The 23320-nt window shown below is 52.3% G+C and overlaps 2 protein-coding genes across 4 annotated transcripts in view; one reads left to right on the top strand and one right to left on the bottom strand.

The window, feature by feature from the left end:
* Positions 1 to 2300: 2300 nt before the first annotated feature.
* On the bottom strand, positions 2301 to 9514 carry PLEKHB1 (pleckstrin homology domain containing B1). Its single transcript, XM_082498253.1, has 7 exons — positions 9501 to 9514; positions 8155 to 8217; positions 7524 to 7676; positions 6460 to 6562; positions 5480 to 5519; positions 4662 to 4767; positions 2301 to 4340 (listed from the first exon to the last, which is right to left on the bottom strand). The coding sequence occupies exons 2-7, from the start codon at positions 8189 to 8191 to the stop codon at positions 4204 to 4206; spliced, it is 576 nt and encodes a 191-aa protein (XP_082354379.1). The 5' UTR covers positions 8192 to 8217; positions 9501 to 9514; the 3' UTR covers positions 2301 to 4203.
* A 4366-nt stretch (positions 9515 to 13880) lies between these two features.
* The window catches only part of FAM168A (family with sequence similarity 168 member A), a 235271-nt gene continuing 225831 nt past the window's right edge, over positions 13881 to 23320 (top strand). For 2 of the 3 annotated variants that reach the window (XM_082498130.1, XM_082498129.1), the window contains exon 1: positions 13962 to 14065. The gene's annotated coding sequence lies outside the window, so the exon portion shown is untranslated. Of the gene's footprint in view, positions 14066 to 23320 lie in introns of all 3 variants that reach the window. The other variant, XM_082498131.1, reaches the window with a different exon arrangement.

Below are 23320 nucleotides of genomic sequence, written 5' to 3'. Positions count from 1 at the left end.
AAGGCTTGATTAAAGTTCCTGCTAATTAAAGCACTGAAACCACTCTGTATCCCCCCTGCACAGCCAATCGCTCCATCCGCAGTGCTGCGTGTCCTTGGATACGGGGTGTTGGAGGGAGAAAATGGTGTCTGTAAATGCTCCCGGGGCCAGTGGAGGTCTTGGCACTGACCTTTCCTGGGTCCATCCCAGCTCGGGAAGAGGGGATGGGTGGAAATTCAAATCTTGATCCTGACATTTGCCGAGGCGTAGTGGCCCGTGATGCAGCTGCTTTATTTCCAGATAAGTGGGTTTTGATCACAGCGAGGGTCAAGCAGCTGCCAACCGATTGCTTTGCTGTGACATTCGGGGACTAATCTTGTAAGGTGGTTTGTGGGTGTCCTTGTGTTAACTGCTGGTGCCTGGTCCTTACTGCAGATCCCACCGCATTAATACTCGTTTCAGAAGGTTCTTTGAGTCATTCTGGGCTTTGGACGATGTTTGGAGCTTCAGCAGCTCTCGCTTCTTGGAGAGGGGTTGTGCAAGTCTGTATGTGAGTGGGAATGGAGTGGGTCAATCCTGATTTCTGTTTCTTGGCACTTCTTGTCCCTCCGGTCCTGCGCAGCGTCAGTCCCAGGCGGCACCGAAAGCCCGTGGGAAGCCCCTCTCCTGTGGGTGAAGACCTGAGCTGAGCAGTGCCCAAACCAAGCCAGGTGTTTCTGGGGATGGTGGTTTCTGTTCTTCCAAATTTCTTGTGCTTCCAAATTTATTTTTAACATATTTAATGGCTCCTTCGTTTAGCTTCCTAGCAAGGGGTCTGGCTGCCGTCAGCTGCTCCCACCAACAGCATGAAGACCCCAGGAATGGCTGCTGGAGGCGTGTGCTGGTCCGTCACTGCGCTTTTCGGTGGCCTTGCCTGGATCACTTGGTGTCCCTGAGTCTTCGGGAGACCGACACAGCTCCGCTCAGTAGGAGAAAAGCAGGATCGGCCCTGGGATGTTCAGGTACCACAGGGATGGGGACTGTGGGCATCTGAGCTGGGGAAAAGGAGCTTTTGCAGGTCAGCAGCTGGATGTGGCATGGAAAGGAGCGCCTGTTTCCAGGTTGTGCTGCTCTTGGTGAAGCATTTCCAGATGTTTCCATCTCCAGGCGCATCTCACCCTCGGGTTATGCAGCCTGTGTGGCACCTGCCAGCAGCTCCTGGCCCGGTGCAGGAGATGGGCTCACCCAGGAAAACTTCCAGCTTTTCCCAGAGCTGCCAGCTCCTGGGATTGCTGAAGTCCCCGAGAAAAGAGGGTTTAGGGGATGTCCCCCTGCTCGGCGTGTCCCTACAACTGCCTCTTCCCTGCCTGGCCCAATCTGTCTCGCACCCACAGGTTATGCTGCTGTGACGCGGGTGCTTTATCCCACCAGAGCTGGGCTCGACCCCGGGGGCTCCACATCCCCGGCTGCTTCGTTAGCAGCCAGACGAGCTGCTCCACTCTCAGTGCTTCCTGGCAGATGGGACAGCACCGGGGAGTCTCCATCAGTGCTAATTGGCGTCAGTGGCAGCTGGGGCTTGTGTGCAGCCCCAGAGCTGAACCAGACTCATCCCAGGTACCCTGGGACTTTGTGGTGGGGACAGGAGGTTGATGCCCTCCCTGGTTGGCTGTGCTCGCTGCAGGGATGCCCCATCCCTCTGCCCTGCCGCAGGTCCTGCTCCCCGGCTCATTTCCAGCCACGTGGAGGAAGGGGCTGTAGTTCTCAAAGTCCTGCTGTTGGGGACACCCTGCAAAGGGTCTTCTGGGTCTACAGGGACAGGTTTAGGTGGAGGTGATGGTGGAAAATAGGTTGGGGACAGTAGCCCCATGCGTTAGATGGCTTCCATTTCCCATCTGCTGTGCATCTTAAAAGTAGCCATGGGTTTGTTTCATTTCTCTGTCCTCCCCCCGACCCCCGTTGCAGCAGGAATTACGGTGGGGCTCTGGGGATCGGCGGCAGAAGAGAGCGCGGGGAGGCGTAGAGGTGAGTGTGCTGGACGCGGAACCTGGGCCGGGAAAATAGGAGAAGGTGGAAGGGCTGAGGGCACAGAGGGGACAGATCCTTCTCCTCTCCAGCCCCTGGAAACGGGGGTTTGCACGCTGGGATACGCACAGCGGTGGAAACCCTGAACCCCTGAGCTTAGAAAATGCGAAATCTTTTCTGAAAGCAGGGGGCAGGCAAACCTCAGCTTCTCTCTGCTTTGCAAATTAAAACAGACCTGGTGATGCTTTTAAGCCATCTTGAGGTTTAAAACGGGACTGACGGGGCCCTTTGCTGCACTGGTCCCTTCCCAAACGGACGTGGTTCATCCCGCAGGCTCTGAATTTGGGATGCAAAGGAAGGAGCTGCTCTGCCAGCCCAAAGTCGTCCTCTAGTACTGAGCTGGATTTCTTGGGCAGCTTTTTCCCTTCTGCGTCTCTTCGGGGCCCCCATGCCACATTCAGAGGCTGCAGACGGGACCCTGAGACCCTGCGGTGCCGGCGACTGCAGCTGGGTGCTGCGGGGTCTGCTCAAGTCCCTTTTTTTTTTTTTTTTTTTTTTCCCAAGAAGTGGGGTTTTTTGCAAAGGTGTTCTTGAGCTTTCCAGTAGCCTGTCCCTTCCCTGGAGCTGCCCTCGGAGCTCTCGCTTGAAAAGGGAAGGAGGAAAAGGGGTTGCAGGAGGAGATGGGGGAGCCAGTGACACCCATACGCAGCTCTCGAGGGGGACCCAAACCTTCCCACCCCCTGGAGATCGGTGAGGATGAGCAGCCCCCTCCTCATCCTCACTCACCCACAGGCTGGGTCTCATTTTTCGCTGCCTTTATTAGACTGCGGATAGCTTTTTTTTTGGTTTTGTTTTTTTTTTTTCATTTTTCTTTCTTTCCAAAAATCGATGCAGTTGACAGGAGCGGGTTTGCAGCAGCGGCAAGGCAAGGGAGGCCAGGGGAGGATGAAGACGGTGTTTTGGGACATCCCGAGTCTCTCTCAGGCGCAGGGTCAAACTGATGCAGGGCTTTAATGGCAAGAGGGGGCTGGGGCGCTCATGTCACTGGGGTTTTTAGTTACTATCTGTGGTTTTTGTTTGTAATTCTTGAATTCGTTGAGTATGGATGATGTCTCCAGGATAAAATCGCTCCTCTAAGGGCGATGCTCAGCAGCTGCGCCTCTCCCCTTTCCCTTTACCAAAACCATGAGGTGCCACTTGTCCCCTGGCCTCAGGGCCACCCAGCAGGACCGTGTCCCCCCCCTCAATCCCAAATCCCTGCTTCAAAGACCCAGAAAGGGTCCCTGGTCCCCAGGGAGAGCTGCCCTTGTCCCCAAGTGATTTCTCCCCCTCCCAAACATGAGGGTGAAACTCAAGTTGCTGCATGTCCCTCCCGCAGTGACTACCGGTTGGCTGGGGAAGCTGTGATATTCCCAGCCCAATTCCCAGAGGTTTAGCCCCAGTTCCTAGGGGGCTTTAGCCCCAATTCCCGGGGAGGTTTTGCACTGTTGTTCCAGCTTGGCCAGGCCCAGGGGACTGGTGCGAGGCTGGAAGGGGGTGGAAATCCTGCAAAGTTCTTCATCCTCCTTAATCTAACCTGCCTCTTGAGCATCCCTGGGCTTGCCTCTTTCATCAGCACATGCTTTGGCTCCAGTGCTGGAGCCTCCCTTCCCCCCCCCCAAAAAAAAATCCCTTATGAAGCAGCTGTGCTCTGGGCTTCAAAGCCAGGGCTGCGAAAAAAAACCCAGCCATCTCCCCAAAATAGCTATTTGGAGTAGCACCCGCTCTCTCCCTCGGTCCAAAAAACCAGATATTTGTGCAGCCAGTTCCCTGCAGAGATTTGGGGTGGGGAATTGAGCCAGGTTTTGGGGCTGGGGCACTGCGCTCTCCCCTCTGCCGATGGCCCTGGCAGCTCCCCACGCCCTTTGCGGGTGGGAATTGGACACTGGGGTTTGGGGGTAGGTTTAGGGGGGAGGTCTCTGAAGCACATGGGGGTTATTTAATGCAAAAGCCGGGGCTAGGTGGAGGATATGGGATGGGTTTGGGGCTGGATCTCTGTCCCCGGGATGGAGGGTGCCAAGCAGGCTGGTTTTGGGAGGCCGAGGGTGGCTCATGGCAGGTACCAAGCCAGGGGTGAGTTAAACCGGGCTGGGGAGGCAAAGGAAGCTGTGTCGGGGGGCTGGTGGCCCAGTTTGGGGGAGGGGGAGGGATGCATCCTGCGGAAGGAGAGCAAGGGGAGAGCTGCTAAAACCAGCATGGCATCCACATGAAGGAGCCCAGGGCGGCGCCGGTGGCGGCCCCCGCCAGCAGCCCCAAGGCCATCTGGTCCCCGGAGACCCGGTAGGGATCCTCGCGCACGATGACGTGGGTCACCCCAGGAGCTGCAAGGCAAAAAGGGGGGTGAGCTGGGGGTGGTGGTGAGGGGGACACCATCCTCTTGGCACTGTCCTGATGCCGGTGGAGGGGAACCACTTCCCCCAAGGGGTGCCACTGGCCTGGGATGGAGAGGGACCCCTATGTCCCCTGTGTAGCCACGGCTCCTTCCAGCTCCCGTCCCCACCCCCTGATACACCGTGACCCCCCAGCCCAATTAAACATCCCCCAGGTGGTAATGAGTCCAAGCATCAAACGAACATTGGGGAGGGATGGGGTGAATCAGGATCTGGCCACCCCCCACTGTGCCACCTGATGGGGCCACCCACCTCCGTACTGGTGGCCATAGTGGCCGGAGCTGATGTAGGCGGTCTGGTGGGAGTCGAGGGGCACCGTCTGGTAGTAGTCATCGTCATAGGGATCGTAGACGTGCACCTGGGAGCAGTGGGAGCGTGGCGTGAGGCTGGTGCCCACACCAGGACCGCACGGGGTACAGTGGCTGTGCCGGTGCAGTGCCTCAGTTTCCCCTCTGTGTGATGGGGGGCTGAATTGCTTGGGTTCCCCTGCAGTGCTGACAGGGGGGCCCAGAGTGTCTGAAATGCCAGGGGCAGCTTATCTCAAGTGCCCGAATCACCTACCTGTGCTCAGGTCACCTTAGCTGCGTCCCCTGTCATCATAACTTTGGCCCCTGTTACCTTAACCATGTCCCCATCACCTTAAATTCTGCCCCCACCACCTTAACTCTGCCCACATTGCCCTTAACTGTATCCCCCATCACGCCGTGTCCCCTGTCACCTTAACTCTGCCCCACTGCCCTAACTGTCTTCTCCCCATCCTTAACTCTGTCCCTGTCACCCCAGACCGCTGAACAGGGTCACCCTCAGCTCTTGTCATCTTTCATTAGTGGCATCACCAGTGGACTGCTCTATCACTACCACTTCTCCTCCATCTGCTTCCCTGTCTGGTTCCAGGGGCTTTACTCCCTGTTCCCCGGGGTTCCCCGATGGGCACAGGGTCTTGGGGGGCCACCCTGAGTTCAGCATCAGCCCTGGGTTGGGGGGGACACTCAAGTTTGTGTAACCTCCACCTGTGCCTGCCCCAAGCCTGTGCTGGGATGGTGCCCTTGCTTTGGGGGATGAAGCCTCACCGGGGTGGATTTAGCCTCCAGTATGGCCATCTTCCAAGCGCTGCAAACAAAACAGAGGGACCCGGTTTTGGGGTGGGAATTGTCCCCATGGGGCTGCCCGGCAGCTGCCCTGGGCACACGCGTCCCTCTCCCTCCCCCCCCCCCCCCATGACCTGGCTGCGGCCGCAGCGCTGGCACTGACCTTTAATTCCCTCTTAGCCGGCGCTGGGGTAATAGGTGGGGATGGGAAGATACTGGAAGGTACCCGACGCCCCGGGGATGGGCACAGGGCATAACGCTGTCCCAGGGAATGGCCCCGGCTAAAATGAGGGCAGGCAGGAAAATGACTTCTAAATTGGGGGGGAAGAAAAGGAGGTAATGGATTAATTTCCATTCAGCTGCGGTCCAGCTCAATTGATCGAGCTCAGCTTGGCCACAGCTGAACATCTCCCTCCATCTAAGTGTAGCTGTAGTAGTTTTTATTTTTTATAAAAAATAGTTTTTCATTTTTTTATAAATGTTTTAATTTTTATAAAAATAAGTTTCATACTTTTTTATAGAAATACAAGGGGAAACAGTGCTAAAAGTGGGTGTTTCCTCCTGCTGGGCACAGCCTTAAGCCAGTAAGAACTTCACTTCCACACTATTTATCGCCAAATACTGATGAAAACTCTTCCCCAGTGATCCTCGGTCAGGCCAAGAGGTGATTTCTCATCCAGGAGGGAAACCTGCCCCGCAGGAGACTGACTACTTAAAAATAGCTGCTTTCAGCTCCAAATTATTCAGTGGGAAACCCAAACCTTTGCCTGCACCTATCGCCCTGCAAGTGAATGCGGGTGTTTGAGAAAACAGGGGCCGTGTGGGGTTTTAGCCATGGGTGGGAACGCGATGGGAGCAAGACAGGGCTTTTGCGCGGCCGAGGCTCACTCCAGGTTCGGATAATTCACATGAAAAAGTCGCCGAAGATATTTCAGCGCTGCCATGGCAAGATTTTGGCTTACATGGCGTCATCCTCGCTCTCGGCACACAGCGTTGTCTTGGAGCCGTCCCGCAGCACAACGGTCAGCAGGCAGTCACGGTTCCTCCCCTCGGGCGGCTGCACATCTGGAATTGGAAGGGGCAGGATCCAGTCTCAGCAAAAGAGCCCCCCCATCTTCCCGCGGACCCTCTTGGGAGAGGGTCAAGCTCCAAATTACCCCTGGCATGAGCGGCCTCCCTGTGTGCCGCTGACGGGTGCAAGCGTTAAAACACTGCTGGGACACCGTGCTTCTAATTCAGGTTTAATTTCAGCTCCGTCTCTGCTTACAAGTTACATTCAGGCTCTCAAAGGTTAAAAGCAAAGCCGAGTGAAGAGCTGGCGAGCACAAACTTCCACCCCCGCAGCAGAAACAAAGTCGAAGGGCAGAAAATTGCCAAAAATCAAATCGAGGCCACGAGGCCGAGCTGCGTTTGCTTTGAATTTGCCAGATTGCAGCGAGCACCCAAATTTTGTCGAAACGTGAGACGCTTGTTGCTGGAGTTGGATCAGGAGCTCAAGCAAGAACAAAATCTTAAATCCACGAGGTTTGTGCATCTTCCGCCATTCCCGGAGCTCGGCGGGACCCTCTGGTGTGGATAAACCTTTGGGTTTGTGCTCCCACCGTGGCATCCCGGCTTTGCCGCTGCTGCTCGCAACCCAAGAAAGGCACTTTGTGCGGCGGCCGTGGGCTGCCGGGGCTGAGCCAAGCTGCTGCTTTGTTCTCCTTGTTTGTGCGAGACGGCGAGGGATGAGTCAGGGCCGTGGGATCATGTTTTGAACAAGCACAAACCAGGAGGAGAGTTTCTCCTTCCTTCCCCGGGGAAAAGGAAGGGAAGAGAAGATGCGATGTGCATCTCCTGGGGGACAGCCTGGTGCTGGCTGGGAGCTAGAAAGGGGTAAATTACACAGCCTGGATTATTTTTGGGGGTATCCTAGATGCGTACAAGCACAAGCAGAGCAACATTTAAAAGGGTTACAGCTACGTGGAGAGCCCTGCACGGGATGGGGTCGGGGACACGGGGCTTGGGGACACGGGGCTTCGCTCACCTCTGCACTCACGGCCGGTCCTCACATCCCGGCAGCTGTATTTGACGTGGATGCGGCCGTCCATGTCACGCTGCGTCTCATCGTGATAGTAAACCAAACTGCCGTCCAGGTAGAGGACGAACCAGTTTCTCTTCCAGCGGCGCAGGATGGAGCCTGATGGGATGGGGAGGAGGTGAAGGACGGCAGTGAGCTCGGTGGGATACGGCCAGTGTGCCATCCCCCGAATTTGCAGCTGGCTCCCACCGCCCCCTGCAAGAGCCGCTGCGTCCCGCAGGGCACCCAGGCCTGGCATGAGCATCCGGGGCAGCATGGCCAGGTGGCTTTAAATTAAAAAGAGCTGCCAAAATAAGCCATCAGGGCATCTTGGTGCCCTGCGTGCACCCACTGTGTGCACGGGACCGGATCCAGCCCCGGACATGGAGCTGCATGTCTGTTTTCGTGGCAGAAGGCCCCTCTCTTCTCTTACGTAAATCCGTGAGCGGCTGAGCTGCTATTTCCTCGCTGCCATGGATTAACTGCCCAGGCCGGGGACCTGTCCCCTCCCACCTCCCACCATCCCATAGCCAAAACCTCTCTGGGTTTTATTTTTAGGGGGGGTTCCCAACGTGGAAAGCTCAAGGGTCGCACTTACTCTGCCGCCAAAGCCAACCGCTCTTCACCAGCGCCATGGTTGAGGGAGGGTTTTCCAGACCAGCTGGCACGGGAAAAATAACGGGGTTAAAATAGCAGCTCCTGCCTGGCCTGCGGCTTTTCCCCAGTTCTCGCCTCCCCGCGGCTCCAGGGGCAAAGCGGGATGGGGATTCACCCTTGTTGCCCCATTTTTTGGGGGGAGAGGGTGGGGAATGAGCCGAGCGCACGGGTTAATCGGGGTTAGAAAGCCGTGGGCTTTCAGCATCTGGGCAACATGGCGGAGGCAGGGAGGAGGAACTCCAGCCACCTTTCTTTCTGCCTTTAATCTCATTGGGATTTAGGGATTATCATCCCATGGAGGTAAGTGGAGAAATCCGGGCTGGGTATGAAAACAGGCAGCAACTCCCCACAGCCCCAGTAACTTTCCACGGCAAACGACAGCCACGCTTGCTTGTTTTCCCTGCCTGGATGGAAATTAGTCCTTAATAAGGCCATGAAGTCATCGCTCCCTGGGTCCCCGAGCAGAGCCAACACCCCAGGGCCAGGCAGGAGCAGCTACCTGGCCACGGTCCCCCCATCCATCCATCAACCAGGGACCCCAGTGCCCTGATGATGGGGGCTCAGCACCCCAGGACAGCCTCCAGGACTGCCTGGCTGTGTCCCCTCCTGGTTTGGGGACACACTGAGGCACAGACCCCCACCCGGTAACCTCTGTGCCTTGGTGACTGCGTTACCCAGTGCCGGAATCCCCAAGTATCCACATCCCGCTGGAGTCTGCAGCCCTCGTACCCTCATGCCCCACTGCTTGCATCACCCTGGCACCCACATCCCCCAGAAATCACCTGGGAAAACCTACATCCCCTGGCACCCTCACCCTCTTCTACTTGCACACACATCCCCCCCTGGTACCTCCATCCGAGGGGGGCACCCCCGTCCCTCAGTACTCACATCCCCGTGGCACCCTCATCCCCCTCTATTTGCAGCCCCCGGTACCCACATGTGGTGCCCTCATCCTCCTGTACTCACATTCCCTGGCATCTTCCCCCCCCCCCCCCATACCCACGTTTTAGGGCATCCCCTTTCTGCCATCCCTCTGGTACCCACATCCCCCATTACTTGCACCCCCCACGGTACCCCCCATCCCTCTGGTACCGGCATCCCCCTTGGTACCGGCATCCCCGGTACTCCCATCCCTCTGGTACCCCCATCCCTCAGTACTGGCACCCCCCACGGTACCCCCATCCCTCTGGTACCCCCATCCCCGGTACCCCTATCCCGGTACTCCCCATCCCCCGGTAGTCGCCCCCGTCCTCCCCCCATCCCGGAGCCACCCCGCGCATCCCTCACCGGGCGGAGGCGGCGCGGCGGGTCCCCGCTGCGGGCAGCGCTGCGCTCTGCTCCCGCTGCCGCCGCCGCCGCCTGGCCCTGCCCGCCGCTGCCCGCCCGCACGGCTCGCCGGGAGCTGTAGTCCGGTACCGGCAGGAGCGGGACGGTGGGCTCGGCTGGGTAGAAACACCCTAAGGTGCCGGCCAGAGGGAAAATATCGCATTTTTAGCAATTTATCCTCCAAAAAAGCAGATGTCCAGTGCCAGCGCGGCTGGGATGCTGCTGGGCTAGTGCCACTGGTGATGCCCGTGACCCACCGAGGAGCTCCGTCATCCCCACTTTCTCCCCAGAGCCCCCCTTTTCCTCCAGAGAGGGAGCAGCCGCAGGGTCGGGAGAAGCTGAGCAATTGAGAGGGTCCAGAATGGGGCTACGGGGGGTGCAAACAACCCACACGCTGGTGGCAGTGGCGTGGGGGCCCTTGGGAGGGCTCAGCCCAAACAGGAGCCCCAAAGCAGCAAGGGGATGTCGGGGGGTTTCCTGCCCCACACAGAGGTGGGACCGGAGCTGAGCACAGGGAGATGAGATGCTTAGGTGGATGCAGGACCCTCCTCTGGTGCTGGGAATGGGTCTGAGGAGGCATTTAATACCACAATGGAGTGAGTACCAGGGGCATACTGCTGGCAGGAGTGTAAATCAGGAAGAACTCAAATTTTAAGCACCTAAGTGCTCATCTGAATTGAATTCTGAGTGGGGTGACTTACCCTCTGGGTTAAAATCAAGGTCTGACCCGGCTCCTGCTGGAGTTAAGAGCAAACTATCGTCGGTTCTGGAAACAGATGGGCTGGAGTCGCGCGTGCTCAAAGGCTGCAGGGTTGGAAAAGCTGCTGGAGTTGTCACTGCCTATTACTGGGGCCCTTTGCCCCATTTGAGACATCTGAGGTCTTTGCAAACCTGTTGGGAGAAAAAAAAAAAGATGTTTAGGAGCTGAGGAGAACCTGGAATGCATCCCTGCGCCCGGCCAGCACCTGGTGGAGACATGGTCCTTGGTCTCCAGCTTCTGCCAGGCAGATTTGAAAATCATGGACCAGAGGATGGTGGAGAAAACGGGAGGTTGAATCATCTAGGGAGATCAAGAGCCAAGAATCACCCGATCCCTCTTATTCACTCCCCTTCTCCCACAAAACGAGGGCCAGGAAGGAATAGCTATATATTTATATATATATATATATCTTTCTCCATACAGATACGTAGGGCATGTCCAGGCAAATGTGCAGGCGTTGTCCGCGGTAGGCAGGATTTGCATGTGGGCAGGGACGGGTTTCTATCGAGACATGTGGGCGGTGGGAGCCCAGAACCTTTCCCAAAGCCTTTTTTGCTGCCTGGGGAAGGAAATAGCACATTTCCTACGGCTCTACTCATGCGCTGGAAACGGTCGGGCCCGAAACAACTTAGGGAGCACGATCCCCGGCGGCTGGCTGGCGTTACGCAGCTTCAAATACACGGCAGGTTATTTATAGTCCAGGCTGGGCTGATAATAAAGATGTTTATTAAGCGTTTGGCAGCCCTTAATACAAAAAAAACCCCTCATCTATTCCAGCAGGCTTTTCAACGTAAAGCCCTTTCCCCTCCCTCCAGCGCTGGCTTTACTGTGGCGACCAGCAGAAGGAATTAAATTAATCCAGCAGCCTGCAGATTGATTACAAAGGAGTTAAATTGCAATCGCCCCATCAGCCGGAGCACACTCGCACAGCCTTGCGCATCCCTCCACGCCGGTTATCAGGCTGCGAACCATCCCCGGTCGCACTAAATATTTCAGAGATGCACATTTGGAAATCAGGGGCCGTGCCAGATACTATGTGCTGCGATGAATTAATTAAAAACTTCCCTTAGGAAAGGATTTGGGATGAAATTTGGAATTACTGTGGGCTATCCACCGGTATTGGGCTGCCCCTCCATAGGTAGACATACGCCACAGTTGGCTATCAATTGCTCTCAAAGCTTTTCCGCCACGTTATCGTGAGCTCTGCCACAGGACTGGAATAATTTGTCTCCTTGACAGCAAAAGGACACGCCGCCGAGTGAAATAAATAGATGCTCTATTTAAAATGGCAGCAGATTTTCATGGGGTTGAAAATCTATAGCGCTGCACTAATGGGTTCTGCTTGGCTGCAGCCCTTGGTCGGCTGGCAGAGAAGACATCAAGTTTATTCCAAGAAGGAGAGGAGGGAAATAACAACGACAACAGAAAAAAAAGAGCAGAAATATAACCCCCAGGGGAGCAAACAACAACTCAGCCCACGTGTTTGCGATGGCCGGGCTGAAATGGCAGGTGTCGGGGACTGCAAACCAAAAGTGGTACCATTAAAACATCCCCCAACCGCTCTGCTTTCCTCTGAGGAAGCAAATGATGCTGCCGCAGGATTTTGGGGACTCGGTTTATTTAGTTTTTGCAAACTAGGTTGGTTTTTTTTGTTGTTAGATGGGATAAATTTGGGCAGGCTGGCTGGAAACAGTGACCTGAGGAGCCAGGAGGTTACTTCCAGCCGGCAAAGCTGCTCCAGTGGAAGGGAGAGGATGTAACGTGGGAAGAGACTCGGCCCCTCGCTCAGGGGAGCCAAATCACGGATTTCCCCTTATTTTCTGTAGCACTCGGGCGCTGCCTCAGTAAAAAAGATGAACTTTGAAACTACTAGTTTGGTTTTCTTCCAGCTGGGCTCTGTCGGTGTCCTACCTGGGGGGTGTTGTTACAGCAAGAAGCTGTCACAGAGTGGTGGCTCAGTGCCCAGTGGAGATCTCCCCCGTCCTAGCCAAAGCCTTGGGTTTTGGGTATGGAACAAAGGATTTTTTTTAAACTCTTCCCACGTCTCACATGATGTGGGAAGCTAGTGGCTCTCCTGGTGCGTCTCCCCTGTCTCTTCCTGCTGTGGAGGCAGATGGGCAGAAGCAGCTCTGGGGATTTGGACCTGCTGTCCCCATGCTTGAAGCTGGGGATAGACGCAGGTGAAGACACCCCAACTGTTGCTCTTTCTCTTCCTAAGAAACATCTGCCATTGGGATAGGTCAGTACCTCACTCGCAGGGGGGTAAAACCCCACAGTGGGCTGTTAAAGAGCCTTCAAATCCCAGTGGAGGCTCCTTTTATTGTATGACACCAGGCTTTGCTGGGGCTGAGCACATCCCGTCGGTGCCAAGCACATCCCATCGGTGCCATCAGCATCCTCCACCTTGTGGGAGAAAAGTGCAAGGAGAAATGTTTTCATTTGACGTGGTTTTTACAACAGCCTCACGCATCAGCACGTCCAAGGGGTGAGAAACCGAAGAGGACACCTCAGGTACAACCCTTGCCACCCCCCAGGGCACCCCTGTCCCCATTCCCCAGTTCCCCAGGGGATGTGTTGCACATCGATTGCTCAGGAAACAAAATTCCCAGCACAAATCTTCACAAAAAGCAAAATAATTCACGTAGCAATGAGTGGTGTGAGGGACTGAGGAGGGGCTGTGGGGCTGTACCACTGCGGGGGTCAGTCCCTGGGCAAAGACCCATAGCAATTCAATTCTCCACCTCCCAAACACCACCACTTTCCCAAAATACTCCTTTCCCGCCCTAAAACTGGAGCGCTGAGCGGTGGTGACGCAGTTTGCACCCACCTCGTTCCCTCCTGCGCCGGCAGGTGCTGCCCGTTCCTCCTAAACGGTTTAACATGAATTTTTTCCCCACCTGTTCCCGCATGAAAAAATTAAAGCTCCTATTTGCGTCCCCCTCAGAAGAACCCTTTCCCCCTCCCCGGGCTGTGTGTGGGGGTGCAGCCGCCTTCCCCAAATATCGAGGGGGCCCCTCGAGCAAAGGGTTTCGGCAGGGAAGGGGGCGAGGGGCCGGGTCGGGGTGTGAGAAGGGCTGGGGCAAGGCCGGAGGATGAGGGAGTGGGGAGGGCGGGAAGGCCGGGCCTCGCCATTCTCCCCTCCTCTCCCGCCTGGCTGCCATAGGCCCGCGGCCCCGCGCTCGCCGGCCGACCGGCGTGCCAGCGCCAGGCCCCGGGGGCCGGCGGAGCCCCCGCCTGTACGGCCCCGGGTGGGGGTTCCCCGTCGCGGCCCGCGTCCTCCCCTCAGCCGGTGCGGACTACAACTCCCATCATGCCCCGCCGAACTACAGCTCCCGGCATGCCTTGCCGCCCCGCCCTCTCAGCCCCCTCCGCACTACAGCTCCCAGCAGGCAACGCGCCAGCACTACACCTCCCAACATGCCCCACGGCTGCGCCCCGGGCCCCCTCTCCCTCTCCGCCCGCCCCTCCGGACTACATTACCCAGCGTACCCCGCGCAGGGCGGCCGGCGGCGGGTCGCGGCGGCGGCGCGCGGGGCACGCCGGGAGCGGTAGTCCTGACGGCGGCTGTAACGGTCCCGCTGGTGGTACTCCCCCCTCACCACCCCCCCTCCGCCGCCCGCCCGCCGCCGCCGCCGCCCCCTCCCCCACCGGCTGGCGGCTGCGGGCAGAGCAGGAGCCGCGGAGCAGGCAGCGCGAGCAGGGGGAGCGCGCTGCCGCCGCCGCACCGGCTGAGGGGACGCAGCCGCCGCCGCCCGAGCAGCCGCAGGTGAGGGGGGGGGAACCCCCGGAGGGCACTGAGGGGAGGGAGGAGGGGTGGGGGTGACAGCGGCGGGGGGGGTAACGGGAGGGGACCGCGGAGGAGGAGGAGGAAGAGGAGGGGGGTGTCGGCTGCGTCCCCCTTCCCGGGGGGGACAGGGCCGGTGGTGGTGGTGGCGGCGGGGAAGGAAGGGGGGAGCATCCTCTCAGCGCGGGGCTTTGCGTGGCTGAGGGTCACGCGTGGGAGGAGAAGAGCCTCAGCCGGTGGGAAGGGGAAATCGCCGCCCTGGGGAGGGCGAGACATCCCCCCCCCCCCCCAGCCTGGTTGTGTGTCCCCCTCAGAGCCTGTTGTCCCCCCTCAGGGCTTGGCTTGTCGTACCCCCCCCTCAGAGCCTGTTGTGTCCCCTCAGAGCCTGGTTGTGTCGTCGTCCCCCCCCTCCTTAGAGCCTGGTGTCCTCTTAGAGCTTCTTGTTCCCGTCCCCCCCCGTCCACCCCCCCCGGAGCCTGTAGTCGTCCCCCCCCCCCCCCCCCCCCCAGAGCTTGTCGTTCCCCCCCTCAGAGCCTGTTGTCCCTCAGAGCATGGTTGTTCCCCCCCCCCCCCTCAGAGCCTGTTGTCCCTCAGAGCCTGGTTGTCGTCGTCCCCCCTCAGAGCTTGTTGTCCCCCTCCCAGAGCCTGTGGTGTGTCCCCCCCTCAGAGCCTGGTGCGTCCCTCCCCGAGCTTGTCGTCCCCCTCAAGCCTTGTTGGTGGGCTTTGCCTTCAGCCCCACAGCGGGGACGAGTGGGCTTGATTCCCCCCGGGGGTGGCCACGGCTGGGGTTCACCTCACCGGCCCCCCTCAGTCCACGGAGAGCCCGCCAAGGAGCCACCACCGCCAGGTCCGAGCCAAGTTTCACCTTCTCTGGGTGTGGAAGGAGGGAAATGGAGCGACGGGGCTCACGGGTGATTCTTCTTCTGCGTGTCCAGCGCTCAGCCCGCAGGAGATGTCGGTGAGGGGTTTGGTGGGGGGAGCACACCCCAGAGATGGAGGGGGAACGCCGCCGCTTCACGGCGTACCCACCACCAACAACGAGAGGGGCACGTGGGGACGACGGCGGGAGCGATATAGGGAATATTAACGAGCCCGCCAGCAACTTTATGGGATGGGAAAGGCCAAGTTGCCGCCGTTTCCCTTGTCCCGCTCCCCTTTTAAAAATGGCCCTGGTTTGATGGGGGGGGGGGGATGTCAGTGTGCAACATCTGTAGCCTGAAAGCAGAGAGAGCAAGGTTGTGAAATGTAAGGCGGCGTTATTTTTTTCTATCTAAAATAGTATATTCCATTCATTTTTATGAAAGGGGTGATTTTTTAAAAATTTTTTTTTTTTTTTTGGTGATTGCTTGAAGACGTTGTTGTCGGCATCGTGGTTTTTCAGGGCAATGAAGTCCATTGCTGTATTGCAGGTTAATAATGCCAAAAAGGTGCTTAGCTTCGGTCCTTTATAGAAGACAGAGGAGCCTTGAAATATGGAAATGAAATAAATATTCATTATTTAGAAAAAAAAAAAGGGTTTGTACTGTGTTGGATTTTGGGGGGATTTTTTTCCTCTTTTTTTCCCCTCCCTGCACATCGTGATGATAAGCTTTCAGGTTATGGCTTGTATTTCCATAGACTGAATTTCATTCAAAAGGCATTCATTTAGTGCTGAATACTGTCAAATGTAGAAAAATGAGCAGGTTGAGGATTTTTTTTTCCCCTCTCCTGGACAAAGGCATCTTGTACTAACCCGAAAGAAACCCCAAGTGATTCTATTTATGTTTTAATCAAAATGTGATTTAAGATGCAGTGGTGTGTTTATTCTCGCTGTTAAATAGCGATGGAGGAAGCTAGAGCTTTTCTTTTCTTTTTTTTTTTTTTTAAAGGAACGTGAATGATGGAAACATCTTTAGGGAAACATTTTGCTGGACTTGATTGCATCAACCACATTATTTCATGAAATGTTAACTGTGAAGTGGTTGTTGATTGGAACTCAAATTGAGGAGTGATGTTGAGCAATGTAAAGAAAAAGGAAATTAGTACTAGGAGGCCAAAGGCTTTTTTTTTTTTTTTTCAGTTCATTTTGATTTTGAATTTTAACTGTTTCATGGATTCTCTTGACCCTTATGGCTGGGAACATTAAAAAAACGCCAGCCAACAACTATGGTCTGAATATTTATTCTTGCTAGATGTATGTAGTCATTCAAAGGACCGATAACAGTTAGCAATGTATTTTTTTGGATGAAATCTATATTAAATCTGATTAAGTTTTGTTCTGGAAGTTACAAATATCATCTTACCTAGTTATGCATCTTAACTTTTTTGGTTTATACCAAAGTAAATCTTTACATTTTTCAGAAGGGATTTCTCTCTACCAAATGATGTGCCTATAGTGGCCTTTCATTTTAATGCACGTGCCAAGTATTTCAGATGATGTTGTTCAGAGGTATGGTTTTGGTTTTTTTTTTTGGTATACTTTCTGGTTGATTAAAATTCCTGGCTGTTAGGAAAGATGCACTTTTCTGGAGTGGTAGATATATAACTCTTCTCTTTTGGAACAAAGAGATTGGAAGCAAAATGACTGCGTGCCATGAAGGTGTTTTGAATTTGTTGAGTAATGGGAAATATTGCTTGAGTGAGAAGCCTAACCGATACACCTGTATTGCGTCAAAATTAATGTGAAATGACTATGGGATACGGTCATTCAGGGAGAACATATTGTAGAGGTCCTTTCTGATCTTAGGCGATATTCATCTGTCAGGTTCGATGACAAGCCTGCATTGCAGTAGGTGAACTATTTAGGGATTTTTAAACCCCCTTTTTCCAGTTAAGTTTTCGTGCTCCCCTGTGTCAGTTACCCACCACACGGATAATGAGGAAAACCAGGAGGAAAAGGTGATACTGCTCTTGGTGCTCCTGAAAATGTTTCTCAGGCAAGTGAAAATGCTTCGGAGAAACATTTCTGTGAAAGACCTTCAGTACCTCAGCTGAAAGCATAATTAAAATGATAATTAAATCGAGTCTAAATTTAATTATCTGATCTGTGTAGAAGAGCTTGTGAACCTCGGTTTGGACGCGTAGGTGCAAATGCAGCCACTTTGGGCAAGGGAAGCGTGTGTTTAATCCAGGTTAGTGTTCGCTTTGGGTAAGTTTTCGAAGGCGACCGCTGTGAGATTGGCACTGATCTCCTTTTCTGGGAAGCGGGACATTCGCAGCTGGGATGGAGCTCCTGGGTCACCAAGTCCTACCCGCTGCGAAAGGCAGCAACCGTGGCATAAGCATCATTCAGTCTTATTTTAAACCCAGGTGTTTTTCAGCAGCTGCCTGTGGCAGAGGAACACTGCAGACCTTTATCCTCTGGTAGTTAAAAACCTCCGTGTTTCCACCCAGGAACTCTCTGCCCGTTTCCAGCTCTCAAGCGGTTGGTAGCAGCTGATGAGGCTGTCGAAAGGGAAATACAACTTTTATATCTTCCTTTGTGAGCTCACTCTTTCCTTCAGTTGGGATTATGATCTTCATTTGTCTTCAAGTCATGCCTTTTGGGCTTGATTATATCTGCAGAGGCCCCCGATTTCCCTTTCCGCAGCACAAGTGCTCCGTGTACTTTCTGTTTCCTCTGTAATTCATAAAGTCTCTCCTTAAACTGCCGCGTTCTTAACTGTGCATTTCGGTCCCAAATTAGCTCCCCTCGCGCTCGCTGACGTGCGGCTGCACGGTGCTGCGCTCGGCTGGCTTTTCCTCGGGCGCCTGCGGATGGTTGAGCGCCGTCTCCCCGCGCCGTGGAGGTGCTGGGGCTGACCCTCGTCACGAGGTGAGAGACGTGCGATGTCCTGCCAATCTCCTCCTCCCAGCGCTGGTACGACAGAGAAGTATTTGAAGCATCCCCTAGAGAACGGTGTTATTAGCCAGCGTGCTTGGGGAGGAGTCACTCTTGCATCGTTTTCAAAGTGCAAACGAGGTAATTTTTGTACAGCGCCGTCTTTGATTTATTTGCGGGTGAGTTCGTGCGTCTGAGAAGAAGCTGGCTGCGAAGGAGAGGTTCGTAACTATTCACGTTGGTCTCGTGTCTTAATGGACAGTGATCTTTCTAATCAATTAGACTCGATTTTGCTGCTTAAAATCCGTAAGTCATCATGTTCAGTCCATAGAAATATTAGATCCAAAATGACTGAGAAAAGTGTTCCCGTTGTGTTCTACGGCATTTTTCCAAACTACGCAAATAGTGTTTTTTTTTTTCTGATTTCAAATGTGAATCAATTGGTCCCATCTGATGTTACTGGATTCTTGACTGCCGTTGTGCATCTCTTCAATAAATAGATGAAGATTTTTGTTTCGGTGACAATAAATAAAATCCACCTATCAATTTTTTGCCTGTTGATGGTCTTTTACCTCTTTGAATTAAAAAATATTGGCTCTTAATCTGTCGCTTTTTAGAACTGGGAATAAATTTTCAAGAATTATTTCTGTGTGACTCGACTACCTGCCAGTCAAACGGATGCTGTTCTCCAGAGGTATCGAAATTGCGTTACCTTCTTGTTGCTTCCACTCGACTGAACCTTTCTGTTCCTATGTTTGTGTTTAAAACATTTGTATCGCTAAATATGAGAGGAAAATGTCAGTGGCAATGCTATGTTTATTTATGCAAATTCATGTAAACCCGATTTCTCGAGGAAGTAAGGAGGATGTCACCTACCTGGCCACCAGTAATTCTGCGCTCCCTTTGGCACTTTGATCCCAATTTCAAAGGACTGTAGACGTAGAAGACAATCTAGCTTTATTTTCTTTTAAAGTTTTGAGAAAGTTGACTGCTGGGCAGAGGGGAGAGAATAAAATTAGTGCTTCCACCCCCTGGGAACAGGACTCATAACAGTTCCCCTTATTTTTCTAGGAGACAGCATCTCGCCGGCTGGTCGGGTCACGTGCGGCTGGAGCACGTGTGGTCCTTTGCCCAGCCAGGAGATGGAGGCTGTGGGAGGGAGTTTGGGAGAAGTTTTGAGCAGGTGGGGAAGAGGCTTGGAAGTATTTTGTGAATGGCGGTTGATGGCCTTCACGTAAAAATCAATAAGAAGTAAATGCTTGTTTTGTCTTGCTGGTTTTGGAGCAACATGTACAGGAGATATATTCTGTAGTGTTGTGCTCTGATATAGCGATGTTTTGCTTTGTCGGGCGGATAATCTTGAGGTGGGATTTTACGTTTCTTTACTTGTTGGTTTGACAACAGTAAGAGTTGTGAATTTTCAGGGTTTTCTTTTGTTGAGAGGCGGGTGTGCTTTGCGATGGGAGTCTGAAGCAAGAATCCCAGACCTGCAATTACGATCCCAGTCAGGGAAGATCCAGCTTTTAAGGTATGCCCAGCATTTGCAGATCTTCTGAAATTTATGGAAGCTCTTGAGCATGAAGCAGCTTTTGAGAACCAAGCCGTTCTTTTTTTTTGTCTTGGGCTCCAAATAGGAGTATGAATACACAAATCTGAGTCATCAGATAGATTTTTAATATATAACTTCACTCAACTATGAGCATTTTGTTATTTATCTATTTTTCTAAAATCTCTTTCTCACTGCCTCTCAGTTTGAAAGCAGTTGACACGGTTCATCATGCTTGTATTGAATTGAACCTTATTTCTTTCCTGTTTGAACCTTGTAGGGACGCGATGACGATGATGTTGATATTCATGGCATAATACTTTATTTTTCAAAGAACCGTGTAGGTAACGAGCTTGTGTTGAGGCTGACGGAGACGCATGCGTTTCCTCACGGCGTGAGCGGGACTTGAATAATTTTGAAAAAGTTCCTCCGACTTCTGTTTACTATGGATGTGCTGAAAACCCTGAGCACTGCAAAGGAATTTCTATTGACTGTGCTTTCTGGGAGAAGAACATGCGGGCCTGTTGATGCTCTCCAGCAAACCATTTTAGGAGGTTATCTCCATAGGATTTGTAAAAGCTGAAAAAAATGCATTCCTGTCCTCTGTTGGAGATGCTGTTTTGTATTTGGTTGTACTTTTCCTTGTCTTTTCTTCCTTTCCTTCAGCGAAACGGTCACCTGGAAAACTGGAAGGTGGGAAAATTAAAAGTCAGAGCAGAAAAATGGGCTTTATCGAAGCTTTCATGTGGTAACTTTCTCAATAGGAAGATTAATGCTGAAGTGTGTTTGTAGGCTGAGCTTTTTTGCCTTCCTTCTCTTAGCAAGGTTTAGAGATTTTGGAGAATTATTGAAGACAAGCTTAGACTGTTTTATGAGAGAAAAAGCACTAAACTGGCAAGAAAAGAATAGATGCCATCATGCCTCCTAGGCATGTCTAATTCTTTGATAAAATGGATAAAGATTGCAGACTGCAGCAAAAGTTAAAATAGACCATAACATCTCAGCTTCTGCAGGGTTTATTTTCTTGCTTCTAATTTGCCGTTGAACTTAATCAAAAAGATCTGGCTCTTTTATGGCATCAGACTCTTTAAGTTTATCTGCCAGGAATTAAAGCACAGTATTCGGGCTTTTGCTTTCATTGGCATTCGACACCCAACTCTCTAAATTTGATAACGTGTGGATTTTATCATTTTGATGTTGGAAATGCATCCTGAGGACTAGTGAGAAGTTTTGAGCACTGTCTGCTTTGTCCCCGTTTTTCTTTCAGTTCTTTATATTTGAATTTATAGGAGATGACAACTTGCTTTTGTAATGGGCAAGGGGGTTTCTGTGGTTATTCGTAACAAACTCCTAAGGATCCTCACAGTCCCAATAGGTAAGTTTGATCCTGTTCAAGCAAGATTTTGGACTTAATGGCATTCTGTGAGTGCATATATATATATATATATATTTCTATATATTTATGTATGAAACACCTTGTTTTGTGTTATGGACAAGACAAGAGTTGGAGTTGACCACTGGAAAACAACTCACTTAAATGTCCCATTGTCCCTAGATGGGTACTACTTGGCTTAACCTTTTTCTAGAGATACTTGGCTCTAACTGAGGGAAGTCTTCAAGCATGTTTGTCCTTCTCCTGCCATTTAGGTGGACAAAGCAAGATCACTCATTACGCTTGCTGTTGATTTTTCAACCAAGATGAGTGCAGTGTCTATACGGACATGCGGGTTCTAAGGACTTGTCCCCACTGAAAAGTATTTTGAATAAAGTTTGTGAGCATTTGAAGTGCAATTACTTTGGAATAGGTTCCCGTATGAACGTTTATTCTGTAGTAGTTTATTCTGCAAATAATTTTCTTCAGTTTCCTGTGTGTGTCATAACTTAATGAGACATTTAATGGCTTTTGCAAAAACTACGGCATTCCGCATACTTTTCAAGTTCAACGTTGTGTGGTAAAGGCAGCAGGAATAAGGTTTCCACTTGGCCTTGTGGTTGGTTGGAGGAGGAAATACGACTTGTCTACATGTGCCCTACTCTTGTCCTAGACTGGCCAGCGCTGTATGCAGACTGAGGGTGGTCACTTGGCCACGGGAACAGGGTCACCTCGATGCTCTCCCGTTGTTCATCCTTGCCTCTTACTGTGGTACAAGTGAGAGGTGAAACCAATGCACGGAAAATTGGTTAAAGCTCAAGTTTGCTCTTGACTTGATTTGCATTCACAACAGAGTTTTTGAAGTCTTAAAATGCAGTGCCATAAATTTGAGAAATGCTTTCTTTATCTTAGTATCCGAATCCCAGCTGCTGAACTGAGTCTTCTGAGTATGGACCAGTCTCATTTGGAAGCTCAAGAAAATATTTCTTTCCATAAGAATTGTTTGACTGTCTGTATATAACACACACACAAATTGAAGTTGTAGAGAAGATACTTGGTTTGGGTTGGCCACTTCTTTTGTAGTAGACTTACGTCGTGGACTCAGTAGACAAATGTGCTGTCACATCTGTGCTCATCTGAGTTTCAGCTTTTCTTTCTTAATTCCTGGAGTTTGTTTTTACGTGTGTGATTGTTAGCGTTACCACCAAGAAATAATGTCTTAAACTGCTTTAAGCTTTATAAAATGATGTTGGAATGTTTTACGGCAGATCGGTGTTATCTAGAGTTTTTGCTGGCTTGTGAATCAAAGCCCTCATTTTGTGTTACAAAGAACTTCTGAAGAAAAAGCATAAAACCCTCAGAGTTCTCGATTGCTTTTGGATTGCTGTTTAGCACAGTGTCCAGCATGAAGCATGTTGTCCTCTCCTCCTCTTCTACAATGCTACTGCGAAGGTGGTCCAAGAGATGACCCCTTTCCTTTCTGCCTGTCTCTACCGCAGTGACCTGCCGCTCTATGTACCATTAAGGCTGCTTCTGCCCAAGATTCTCGAAGGTCTTTGCCTTGCAAGATCCTTGTACGTATATATCCTAGCTCTGTTTTCACCATGGAAAAACGGAGCCTGGAGGTTTCTTGCCGACGTTGCACAACAAGGTTGGGCCCGATGCTGTGCTGCTTCTCCCCCTGCGGAGGCCGGGAGACGGATTTGATTTGCTTTGGGTGCTGTTGGGATGTGCTCAGATGCTGTGTCGGTGGTTTTCTGTATGGACTTAGGAGAGAGTTCCTAGAGCTTAAGGCTTAATCAGACTGACCTCCTCAAAACCACAGATCCTTACATTTTCCCTGGAAAAGGACCCTAATGACTATTTGTTTTGGGCTGTTTACCTTCTACCGGGACAGTCAGTCTTAGTTTGAAGATCTCAAGTCATCAAGAGTCCGCCAGTTCTCTTGATATATTTTCAGCAGTTAATTACCTTCTCTGATTTAAAAATTGAAGTCTAATTTGAGTTAGTTTCCTACTATTGCTTCTAAAACCCGTTTCGTGGCTAAATTAAAAGTTCGTTTGATACCCCTTTGGAGGGAATTCATAATTCCATAACTGAGTGGTCTTTCAGCTTTTATTTTGGGTAAGTTAAACACGTGGCATTGAGCTGGGAAGGGTTGGGCAGCTTCTGGCCTGGCAGTACCACCTCAGATTGTGTTTCAGGGTCTCTGGCTTTTAGATTTAGCTTCCGAGATGTAGTGGTACCTTGCACTTGGTTGTATTGAAATCTACTTTGGGTGGCCTTTGCAGTCCAAATTGCTGTGCCTGCTCAGCCTGTCCTCTTCATCTGTCAACCAGTGGAGCATTCACAAATCCTGTCTGTGATTATATTAATTTCCAGACCTATAGCGGATCTCTTGAATCGTACCGGGCTCCGGATCAAGCTCGGCAGAACCCAACTACAGCTGACTTTGTCGACGGCGATTTTCCACGGATGACTGCTTTCAGTCATCTGTCAGTTGGCCAACTCAAAATCCGT

Source organism: Vanellus vanellus (genome assembly GCF_965231255.1).
Source record: "Vanellus vanellus genome assembly, chromosome: 1".
In the NCBI taxonomy this organism is placed as follows: domain Eukaryota; kingdom Metazoa; phylum Chordata; class Aves; order Charadriiformes; family Charadriidae; genus Vanellus; species Vanellus vanellus.
The sequence above is the reverse complement of the archived record's forward strand: the minus strand, read 5'-3'. Positions and strand labels throughout refer to the sequence as shown.

Bases quoted from the DNA above. Each gene is read 5' to 3' on its own strand.
- PLEKHB1 (XM_082498253.1), bottom strand. From the start codon at position 8,191: ATGGCGCTGGTGAAGAGCGGTTGGCTTTGGCGGCAGA. The intron at 6,563-7,523 runs GTGAGCGAAGCC...TTCCAATTCCAG, and splicing joins GACCGGCCGTGAGTGCAGAG to ATGTGCAGCCGCCCGAGGGG. The intron at 5,520-6,459 runs GTAAGCCAAAAT...TTTTGTTTGCAG, and splicing joins GAGAGCGAGGATGACGCCAT to CGCTTGGAAGATGGCCATAC.